This window comes from Stegodyphus dumicola, chromosome 3, assembly GCF_044657685.1.
Source record: "Stegodyphus dumicola isolate Sdum_Otavi_A_Nest chromosome 3, ASM4465768v1".
In the NCBI taxonomy this organism is placed as follows: Eukaryota; Metazoa; Arthropoda; class Arachnida; order Araneae; family Eresidae; genus Stegodyphus; species Stegodyphus dumicola.
The window spans coordinates 91,526,400-91,538,788 of NC_140770.1; the positions used below are offsets into that span (position 1 = coordinate 91,526,400).

At 34.0% G+C, this 12,389-nt stretch overlaps 1 protein-coding gene across 1 annotated transcript in view; it reads right to left on the reverse strand.

The window, feature by feature from the left end:
- Nucleotides 1–12,370, reverse strand: part of LOC118201037 (major facilitator superfamily domain-containing protein 6-like) — a 35,968-nt gene extending 23,598 nt beyond the window's left edge. Inside the window, exons 1-2 of the mRNA XM_085812354.1 lie at nt 12,253–12,370; nt 3,697–3,794 (exon numbers count right to left, since the gene is read on the reverse strand). Of these exons, the coding sequence (XP_085668480.1) occupies nt 3,697–3,775 (79 nt within the window). The 5' untranslated portion in view covers nt 3,776–3,794; nt 12,253–12,370. The remainder of the gene's footprint in view (nt 1–3,696; nt 3,795–12,252) is intronic.
- Between the last annotated feature and the right edge of the window lie 19 nt (nt 12,371–12,389).

Sequence of the window (12,389 nt, forward strand, 5' to 3'; positions counted from 1 at the left end):
ATTATAGTATTTTTGTGTTATTGGTTTCATTTCTCTGTACTACAGTGTAATGCTATAAGTTTTGCTGCAAAGGCTTGCTGCTTAGAAAATAATAACAATAATGCGATAAAATGGATGGCCGCGGTAAGAAAGTTTGATAATTCCTGTCTCAGAGTATGTTATTACAATGCTGATACTTTGGCTATATTTTATTGGATTGGGTGGGAACCTGAGAATTACTTAATTCTGAATTAATAAATCGCGATAAGTTTGAGAAGGAAAAATCTTAATGAAAGCATTTGCTTTGCAGGGCGATTATCTTTCTAAGACCTCTGCAAGTGACTAGTATTTCTGAGAACATGAATTAACATCTTTATGAGACTCACAACTCCATAGAAGTTAAGCCGTCATAAGACATCGTCTTAAAGAGGGGTTTCGGTAGCATAAAATTATACAACAGTTGTGACAAGAATTATGAAAATGGCTATCTTTTCAAGAATAGAAAAGAAACAGAATAATGTCTTAAGTACAAACGGGTCAAAGAGCGTTTAAAATATAAATTTACTATATTTCCTCTTCTTATATGAAAATACAAATTACAGGCAATAAGGTCAGCGTTCTGTAGTGAAATTCATATGGAATAAAATTCAGCCATATTTTTTTTCTTTGAAATATTTGATTTCGGTTTATAAAAGGAAATGAGATTTTAAATTTTTGTTACGAGGAGAAATTTAACTGTCAGAAAACAGCCCATTTTTGACAATAATATAAATGACAATTGTTGAATGAGACACTACAATCTGTTTCTTTTCTGAACCAGAACTACTTTTATCCTGCTGTAAACAGCGATTAGTCTTTATTTTGAAATTACTTAACAACCGCGTTTCAGCAAATATTCCATTTATATATTCTATGAATTTCATTCTTTGAAAGGGCAGTTTGAACAGAATGAATCTATCTGCTTCACAGATATGTATAAATAATAATATTTTATATTTCGCAGTTATTTAATCAAGAATAGTTTCTTATGTGAATATATAAGACGCTTTTTTCTGTTCTTAGGCCAAATAGTTAAAGCGGAGTGGTTATCCGCAACAATAGAATTCATAAAGAACTGGGTACGGAAAGTTCATAAAGAACAACTACGCTTACATTATTATAAACTTGCTAAAAGCTTTCATGAAAGGCAAACAATAATTCACAACCCGGCCATTAAGCTTTGCAATTATGACTACAACGACCTAGCAAATATGGACAGGCCCATGGCCCAACGGAATGTATATATTATGTAATATTTTTATAATGCCATCACGGTTTATGTTAACCTTCTCTTACTGTATCTGCTACGCATTCTTTTTAGTCTTACTTTCATAGTATTTATGTCTTGCTTATCGGATTCAAAATACCAAGTGTTCGCCTAACCTTGTCTTTATCCACACACTCACCAGCTCAACGACTTCTGGCAAACATTCATTTGACATCGCTTAATACTTTAATTAGGATTCTCTAATTCCTGCCTTAAATATCAATGCTAAATTATTAATTATTTACTTTAAAAACTTTATTATAAAAAACAAATTACCTTAGATATCTTTTAGGTTATTTCATCATACCATTCGCAATTCTTAAACTGTTCTACAAGGAGTAGAGCCTTGTCGCTCAGATACCCTTGTGTACCAACCATTGTTGCACAAATAAAACGACGCTTTTTAGGAGTTCTTATAACGGATATTCAGTAAAATAGCTGAAGTTTTCTGAGAGAAACCGGCGTTTTAAGCAGTGCTATTGAAGCATCAAAGGAATAATTACAGTTTGGAAGAAAAAAACATATCTCACGAATGCTTATAATGCTAGAGATAGCGTTTCATAAATGTGTGGACGTAAGCAAAAGGTAATAAAGCAACCGGGCACCGTCCAAGCAAGCAGTGCATTTAAAGCGTGTTCAGAGATAAGACATGGAAATACCGGAAGAATAAAAAGAAATACTGCGTTTTTCAACTACAGAAGGGTTATTTAATACTGAAATCCGTTGACAGATGCTATGCAGAGAACACTGCGTGTCTCTTGGGAGGCTAAAGGAGTGGTGCAAATCCTCTAGATATTTTAAGTCATCGTTGACAGATTAGTAGCAGAGTGAGGCACCAAAGTTACGGATGTCCTTATTGCAAAAGTGAATCAAGACTGACGTGTATTGACACGTCAATAGAGAATTGGCTGATGTTCTCTGTTTTGATGCTGGAACTGTATATGCGATTATTAAAAACCGAAGGAAGTTCTATAAAACATGCGGCCAGTGAGTGCTTCACAGCTTGACTGAGGACCAAGAAGCATGTTATAAGGCTGCGTCTGCAATCTCTGAAGCCATACACCACAAAAGGGGATAACTTCCTGACATGGTTAGTCACGGCCAACTAATTATGATGTCATCATTTTGAGCGATGTCAAACTGCTATTTATCCAAGGGAAACATCCAGGTTTCGTGCCATCCCAAAAGTCCAAGGCATGTTGCACTAGGGTGAGGAGGCAATGTTGATATTTTTCTTTGATCAGTAAAGATAACGTTTTGTCAGTTTCATGTAATGTAGAGCTATAGCAAATGTTAAATTTTATGGGAAGGTATTGATTTTAATGCGCTAGTCAATAAAGTCGAAAAGACCACGAACGTTTTCAAACTGAAGCTTGTTTTTTCCATGATCACGTTTTGTCCTATACAGAGACTATAACCAACGTTACTTCAACAAGAAAGTCATCCTTCCCCACTCCTGCAGTCCAGATCTTTCTTTTTACTTTGGTGTAACTTAACAGATGTGATTCAGGAAATTCGAAATCACGTGGTGAATATTCTATCCTATGATTTTACAGCTTTTGGTGGGTCAGAGATTCCTTTATGAGGACAACGATTCCGTTTGGGATGATAACATGAAAGTAAAAGTTCAGAAATAGTTCCAAGAAAACCCAAAGTCTTTTATGAGAGTGCTATTGCATATATAATGCCACACTGAGATAAATGTTTAAATAACAATAGTTAATAGTTTTGACAAATATTAAAACATTAATACTACAGAATCTTCTGTTCCTTTTTATCGAATGCACTTTATGTAACCCAAAGTCTCAAGCGTTAGACCATGTGAGTGAAGCGTCGAACAGCGAGCAATGCGTGACTACTTAATCCTTTTCCCTTAATTATAGTCATTATTCCTGTTGTGTTGGTTTCCCAATATTTATTTTTCTTTTTGTATGAACATGGCGCTAGAAAATAGGAAGAGATTCTTTCAATAGCTAATAAGAATGGTAAGTCATTAGTTCTACTGAGCAGTTTTACTCGACAAAGTAGGGAGTGGAGTAAAATGATGCTGAAGCAATAGCAATGACACAATAACATAATGACTTAAATGCACAAAAATATTTCTAACGAAATACATTAGGGTTACTGTCTCAATACCCGTACATTAATAATATCATTTAAAGTACATGAAGATAATTAAGATATTTTATTTGAATTCCTTTTCATATGCATTTAGTTGCGAACTGGTAAATATTATTGTTTTCAAACTTTTCAAATTTAAATTGTCACAAATGAATTTTAAAAGAAATATTTGTTTAATAATCAGAAATTTTAAATAAAGGAATACGTATGATTTACTAATTCGGGTTTCATTCTAATCTGATAATAGCACTCACATTGGCTAAAAATACATTCTGCATGCTCCCACTTACCTCCATGAAGCATCATATAGTGAATTTTGAGAGGAAGTAAATCTCTGTTGAATTTTAGAAATTCCATTTCTGATATCATTTATTCAAAAGTTGAAGATCTAAAAAATATTAAACATTGAAATGAGCATTTGATTTGAGTGTCAAATCACAAGAAGTATTTCATCTGAAATAACATTCAAACAACTCGTTTTATGATGTTAAACAAGAGATGATACAATTTAAATGAAAATTAAAAGCAGTTGCCTGATATATGAAACTAAGTATATTAATGTGCAAGTAATACAAAGCTGTAAACCAGGAATGGCATATCTTTAAGAGTCGCATGTTGGAAATTAGGAAAATTCTGGTTTCTCTAATTATAGCTTGATAAGGCGAAAAGTACTTTTTTTCAGTTTTCAAATACTCAGATTCTTGCGCGATACCTTCCTTTAAATGTTCATGCATCATCGACACTAAAATTTAAAATTCGTAAAAAAGAAAACTAAGTTGTTATCTTCATTGAGCTCTTAATAAATAAATTTATGTTAAACGTAACTTATACCACGGAAGACATTATAGTTCTACTAATAACTTTAAAAACTAGAGAGAAAGAAATCAGCTTCTTTCCATCTAATAAACTTCTTAGTTGCTGAATTCTAATTAAGTATAATGTTTTCTTTGAAGTATCCGTAACTCCACTAGATCTTTTAACTTTCTTATCAATTATGGTCAACAGAACATGAGATGGCGAGGAAAACACAGAATGAAAAAAGGCAAAACATTGCATTTCAGTTCACGTAAAACAAGTCAATTAACAACATGGAGCTTCTTTCCTTATATCTTTTTATTTAACATACAAATGTAGAGCCATTAGGGAATTTTATTTTGGGGTAGAAGATGTGAGAAATGTGTATCACCCTAAACGAAATTCAAACTCCGTATCTTCCGTATGTTAGCCGAACATGTTTTCCAGTTACACCATGAAGGATCACCAGATGGCAAGAAGAACGCAGCAAGTTAGAAGCCAAAACGTTGCGTTTCAATCCATGTGAAGTAAGCCAATTTATGTGACTTACTTGTCAATTTCATGAGTCATGTGTTTCAAGTCATATGAAGAACAACATGCTGCTTTTCTCTTATGCCCTTTTATTTAACATACACGTGAAGAGTCATTAGGCATTTTTGTTTTGGAGCAGAAGAAGTATAAAATGTGCTTTTTTTCTCATCGTGCTTCGAACACCGGACCTTCCGATTGTTAGTCGAACATAATTTCCAGTTACACCACGAAGGCACTCGGGAAAAAAAGAGCAATGTCTTACATTCTTAAGTTGCTTAGTAGCTCGTGAACAGTGAATGATAACTCACTATAAGACTAGTAATCTAAATATCCCGAACAATATATTAAAACAGTATCCTATATACATATATAAAAATTGTATTTAACATTAAAATTAATAAAATAACTTTTAGAAGTTTCCATGTTGTAAAATCGCTATTAGGCTTTCATTTACATGAAGATTATGAAAATACAGTGAATCCTTTCAAGATGATTAACTTCCTAAAAAGACCATTTTCGAAAGCGATTAACAATATTGCTAAAAATATAAGTAAACACTGCTACTGATCATTACCTCTCGAAGATAACGACCTCTACAAAAGATCACAAAACATTTGAAACTGTGGCTAACTGTCTTAGAAATAGTTTAGCGCGTTTTAAAATGACAGGTTTTAATCCGTGTTTTACATATAATGCTTTGGAAATGCTGTATTACTAGTTTGCTGTACAAATGTTAAATTTTTGTCCAAGTCAATGCATGAAAAATGGTGTTTTTTTTTTTTTTTTTTTTTTTTTTTTTTCAAAATCTTAAACATGAAGTCGTAACCAAATAGACTATACAATGCCCGTAAATGTAGCGACACACTTCTGGGGAAGGTAGGGCACATCATAAGGACTAGGAATTGCATAAGAACCCCTGCCCAGAAACGTCACTATACGCCGCCAAGGGTGTTGCACAGGAGAGTGCTAGTAGAAATTGATGATTACTTCATTCGAGCGGTAAGCACCATACGAACAGCAGGGAAAGCTATACGAACGGAGATCTCTTGAGCACACACTCACCGGATTTATCGATCCTTGATTTATTTTTCTGGGGAACCACCAAAAGTGTCGTGTATCACGATCCTATTGTATCTGAAATGGATCTCATGGCAAGACTCGCCTGCGCAGCTGCTACATTCAAAGGAACTGCCGGCGTCTTTGAACATGTCCGGCAATCAATGGTCTGTCGATGTCAGGTATGTTTAGCGTCTGATAGTGCAAACTTCGAATATCTGTCGTAACATTCAAGCTGGCATACACCACTGTATGCATGTCCAATAAATGTTTCCTATTAATCACTCTCTTCTTTCCTTTCCCAGCTTCACCTCTGCTACCACTTACCACCAAAACTTTCGAGCATTGGGTTCATGTACAATTCTTAATCCTTATGATGCGCCCTACCTTCCCCAGAAGTTTGTCGCAACATTTACGGGACAACCTATATTGCTGAAAAGCACGTATAGACTGTCTGTCTGAGTGAGGCATACCTTTGTAGGATTGTCTAAGGAAAACTGATTCACATTTACTAATTCAGAAGTCAAACAACAAAAATCAGCGTTATATTTACAAAATTTTCACAGGACTAGTTTCGATGGTTTTACCGAACCACCATCTTCAGCTGCAAAACCGCAAAACGCAAAATTTTGCGGTTTTGCAGCTGAAGATGGTGGTTCGGTAAAACCTGCAAAACCGCAAAAAGCTGAAGATGGACACAGGACTTTCACAGGACTAGTTTCGGTAAAACCATCGAAACTAGTCCTGTGAAAATTTTGTAAATATAAAGCTGATTTTTGTTGTTTGACTTCTGAATTAGTATTTATTCGGCTTGTTATTGTGTCTTGATTCACATTTACTTTACACAAGGGAAATACACGAAAATTCGTAACAGGCAGCTTATTCGCTATGTTGTAAAGTTAGGTCGAATAAGCCGTATTCAGCAGTCTCATCCTCAGTTAAAAATAGTTTCGTGCATTTAAATTTGTCAAGAGACTTAAAGAGTACATTTGACTTGGACTCAGTACAATTACAATACCAGTCGCTGACAGTCATTAAAAATAAAGCACTTGAAAACTAAATTAGGAATAGTTTTTACAGGAAATGGTACCCACTTAGGAGAAAAATGTAATACTTGTCAAAAGCCACCCATACATGTAAATCTGGAGAAACGTATATTATAACAGAAAAATGATAAATGCATAGACGATATCATAAACATGGTTAAAATTTAGCAAACATTTTACATAGGCATAAAACAAGTCTGATACATATGAATAATTATTACTTGAAGAAGAGTGCGCAAAAAAAAAAAAAAAAAAAAAAAAATCGTAAAGTTGAAACTTTTATCCGTTTTCAAGCGCAACACAAATAGAAGTAATAAAGTGTTAATGTTTGGTAACGTTTCATTATGTTAATCTAATCAGTTATTTTACGTTCCGGATTTTTATTGTCACTTCTCCCTTTCGTTTTCTCGCCAGATTGTAAATTAGCTCACGTGTACTTAAGCTGAGGTTTTTAGATTGTAAGACGGAGAGTGTTCTGCTTCACCAGGCCACGTTGCTAGCTCAGATAAGATTTGTAATCTTCGGACTTGCATTATAATTGCCGATATTTGAATACTTACGCTGGTTCGATTTGACATCCGACTTCGCATTAAATTCACCTGTATAGCTTTTGGCTACTAGCTTACTTAAATTTAAATTTTGAATTTGTCTGTTACTTAAGGTTGATCACCACAAGTGGTTGTCTGATTTGCAAGCATGAGTCGAACATTTATATTCCAGTTCTCATTTAATAAAAAGGTTTGTTTTAAAACCTTCAAAAAACTTTGTCTCTCTGCCCAGACTCAGCGATAATTCACTTAACGTCTGTTAGAATTTTGATACTAATTTACGTTACCAAGTAAATTAGTATCAAAATTCTAACAGACGTTAACAGACAAGTGAAACTTAAGTCAAACTTCATATGTCAGTAAAACAAGTTAAACTTCATATGTCAGTGTGTAGCCCTTGCGAATTCAGTCAGTATGTTGAATCAATCAGTATGTTGTTCAGTCAGTATGTTGAATCAATCAGTATGTTGTTCAGTCAGTATGTTGAATCAATCAGTATGTTGTTCAGTCAGTATGTTGAATCAATCAGTATGTTGTTCAGTCAGTATGTTGTAGTCAGAGAAATGTGGCATTTGTTATTTTATCTTAGAGGTTGAGTCGAGCAGAAAATTTATAAATTTTAGGTATTGCAAAAAGGTATAAGCCTTTTGATCGTTCTTAAATTTAAATTATTAAATATTATTGCATTTTTACTGGTTGCACAGTTTCTGTAAGTAGGTAACAAATAACGGAAAGACGGGGACACCAGTACATTGCCGAAATCATATACCAGTTAGACAGGCATAGTTCGATGCTTGCCGCTCTTGCAAAATCCACTTCCCTCTGTGATTTCGCAAGAATCGCAAAGAAGTAATAGTGGGAGTCATGTTAAAAACAATCTACATGTTGCTTTGGTGGTATACTGTGCGACTGCGAAAAAGGAGAAAATTAAGTGACATCACACAGATCCAGCTCGTGTGCTGCCAGGATATCCAGAATAGCCTTGATTTTCGTGATTTGTGCCTTTTGCTTAATGATATAGCGTTGGTACGGGATTCTGTCGTCTTCAGTTTACGGAAATTTGGGATTGTGGCTGGATGTCAGTGGGCAGCTCGTCAGGTAAGGTTCGAGAGTTCCCGTGCCACCACAGATGCACTGGTCAGTATTGCTTAAGCATCATTTATGAAACCAGACCAGAAATGGGCTATAACTTGTAATATAGCAGGTTAGCAGAGAAGGAAAGTATACCCTTCATTGCTGACTTCGGGAAAGAACAGTTAGACGCTATGTTTTGCGGTGTATGATCCCATTCGTTTTGCCTTTTCGCTTTGGCCAATTTATTGACGACTGTTTTGAGGTGAGAGTATGGCAGAGCAGTTGCGAATTGTCTCCGATGGTGCGAGCTGCCTCCTTTGCCAGTGAATCTGCTCGGCATATTTCCGATGTGTGACTTTATCCAGTGGAGATGGAAATTAAGGTATCTGAAACGCCCTTTGAATGTCCCTTTTAATGTTACTGTCGAAAGGAGAACTGTGGACGGGGTTTAGGATGGCATGTAGCACTGACAGGCTATCGCTGTCGAAACTGGCATTCTAGTGTCTACTGTTTACTGAATTAGTTATTGCTGTTGCTAGTGAATGCGCTTCTGACTGGCTTCTGTTCTTGATAATCTATTCTACCGTTTATATCAATAAACATCTTACAGAATGGTGAGTTAAGTTTAAAGTTTATTCAATTAGAAAACAGAAAATAATATATTTATAGTACATAGTCCTATACTCAGTTGCACATAGAATTTAGTAAAATATTTGTCTCCATGTAAATATAAATTGTAAGATTTATATAAATACTTTGTCACACATCTTGTTATTATGCAGAGTATATTCTTTACCTTTTGACAGCTATTTTGATTTTTCAATTTAATAAACGCCACAAAAGCTCATTTTCTCCTATTCTGATTTTTAAAAATCATATCAAAATTATTTCAACATTTAGTTGGGATTTATTTTTTAAACAACTGCAACCAGCGAAAATCATAAATTAAAAGTGCTGTCAATAAATGCCACTTTTATAATCTTCATAAAAACTATTTATAAGGAAAGCTAACGGACCTCCCTACGACAATGACGAAAAACCTTTCAGAGAAAAAGAAGCATACGAACATACGAACAAAAGCGGCGATGTATGACATATTCCAATCACCAGCAATGCTTCCGATATATACAGCACAGATTGTCAAACAAGTTGCATCTGTGTAGTACGAGGCATTTTGGTATCAACAAACAACATGTTTTCCGTCATGAAGCTGCACACTATCATACATGCATTATATTCTACGGATGCTAATGTGGCAGAAGAAAGCAGTGCTATGAGCGAAGACGATGGACACATGACAATCAAAAAAGTAATGATAGCACTAGACTCACAGGCAAAAGCGTTGCATATTTCCTTACAGTAAATTAAACGTTTGTAAGAGGAATTTGAAGAAGAAGTAAAGAAAATATGTATCGGATTTAGAATTGGAGATATCCATCGAGACAGGTGTTTTTTTATCACATTCTTTATGTAAGGTATTGAGTTGAAAGTTCTGTATTTCTATATTACATGTTTTCTGAGTTTTTTATGTTACATATTAAACAAAATATATGTAAGTCTCTAATAAATCAGACTGGATCAAATTTAAAGTAATAAACAGAGAGCGTTATTCCACACAACGTTTATTGACGAATACCAAAGGCGAACTAATACATATACACAATTATGACATCATAGTTTCTTTTTATAAATAAACACTACTGCCATTTATTGGCGATTGGAGGATACATAGTCATAAATTTATATTTAACACATATGTTGGCGAATTCATGCCATTTTGTGTCTCATTTTACTTTTTGTCTCAACAATCGTGAAAATTTGCCTCATTTATTTTCTGTGTTTTCTTTTATTTTCAGGCAATTTTTACTACGAATTATTATTGCTCTGCCAGACTAAAGAAATTGCATTGGGCTTGTCTTTGTACGTTAAAGTCGTGTCCTTTTGTTTGATACTTTTGCATCATTTCTATCATTATTATTTACCACAGAAGAAGCATGACAAGCCATTACCGTTATATTTTCTTTTATCTAATCACAGAAAACGCTTCTTCCTCCACATCACTAATTGTTAGTGTTCGGACAGGCCCATGCCATGTATCACACTATACAAACAGCAGTTAGGTTAGTAGAATAAACAAAGAACCTGCCAGGCATGAGCCTTATCATACAACTACCGCTTTACTCGAAAATAATACACATATTTTATTTGCCAATCTGAAACTGAAAATGCTGTAGGCACCAGCCTAACATTGTGTGAACTGTTTACTCAATTAACTCGCTAATGGTACGGTGCCTAAGGGCAGTTACGAAAATAAGCCACACCTGTTTTTTGCTCACAGGCTTGTCCATCCCCGAATGTTTTACAGTTATCGCCGGGAGGTTCGATATCTTCTCTTGTGAAGGACAGAAATTCCTCTATCTGATCCTGTAGGTATTAACGGAGTAATCGGAGATAAGAAAAACCTTTAGAGTGCTTGTCAGCTAATGACTCTAGAGGTGGTAATTTATATGATGGGTCTGCTTATGCTCTAAATTTAAGAATAAGCGATGCATCAAAATTCAAAGATAAATTAGCATTATGTTATTAATAGAGGTTTTAGGCAACTGCTTTGAAGTTAACAGCTACTAATTTAATATGAAAGTGACATTATACATTTCTAAGGAAAGCAAAATTTAAGTTCTTCCCCACAATATTATCTAAGGAAAAATTATAATGCAATGCATGAAAATAAGAATTATGATAAAAAACTCGACACGAGAAACAAAAGATTTCATTAAAATAAAAGATTTTTAAATTTATTTTTTATTTGGGGATTTGACAACACATTTTACCGTAATAAATAACGACAGCAAACAGTTCCAAGGCAGAAGTCATGGAAATATGGAAATTAAACTTGTTTAATCATGAAAAATAAAAATCTTTTACTTGAATGAAAAGTAAATTCATAGCGTAGAATGTTCTTGAAATTAACTTTACTATCAATAGGGAAAATAGTTGATGAAGAATCGAAATTTAAGTCTTTTAGTTGAAATTCGACGAATAGGTGATTCATTACACAATTTCGATATAAACGTAATATAGCCTATTGTTTATTGCTTTCTTTCGTTATTATTAGAAAAACATTTGCAGGGAATGGAAATCGTAATTTTCTTAGACTATATAAATATGCATTTTAATTCAACTAATCAGTGTTAAAATTAAACAAATCTGATGTGAACAACTACATGCCTTGTAAGGGCTATTAAATTATGCAAATTTTTTGCTGTACTTCATTTAAACGCATTTAATTGAATTATTCTAATTTAATTACTGATCCCTCAAAGCAAGTTGAAAATAGCATGAAAAACTGCAAATTTTTAAATTAAATATCCGGGTCAATTTATGGAAGTCAAACTCTCGTATTCTGATTTTTTTCATAACGAGAGTAAAACTTTTCCAAATATAAGTATAGGAGACAGAAGACCGCAGTAAAAATTAGATTTAGTTATTTGTCAAAAGTTAATTTTTTTTTAAATTTGACATTGCCAAAACATGGCTATATTCGCCATTTAAAGCACTTCTATAACTGAAAGTATATGATTATGACTAACTATTGATTATGAAAATAAAGGCTAAGTCGGGTAGGGATATCTATATAAATACTTTTGGCATTGCCGAATGCAATAAAAGAGAGAGTTGTTCAACTATACCCGCGTGCAAAATTAAGAGAATTTGCAAAGTATGTCTATTTTTTTACGCAGGCAGGTAATTTTTAGCAAATTATTTAATACAATTTTTTAAATGAAAGCACACTTACAAGTTGTCAATCCTGTTCCTTGCTATGGAGACGGCCAAAACACTAAAACCGTTTTCAGCAATGCAGTTTACACAATTCTTTCACAGTGGACGAAGTTGGTAATAAGGTTGCGTTCACCTCGCATATTTAGTGGAAGA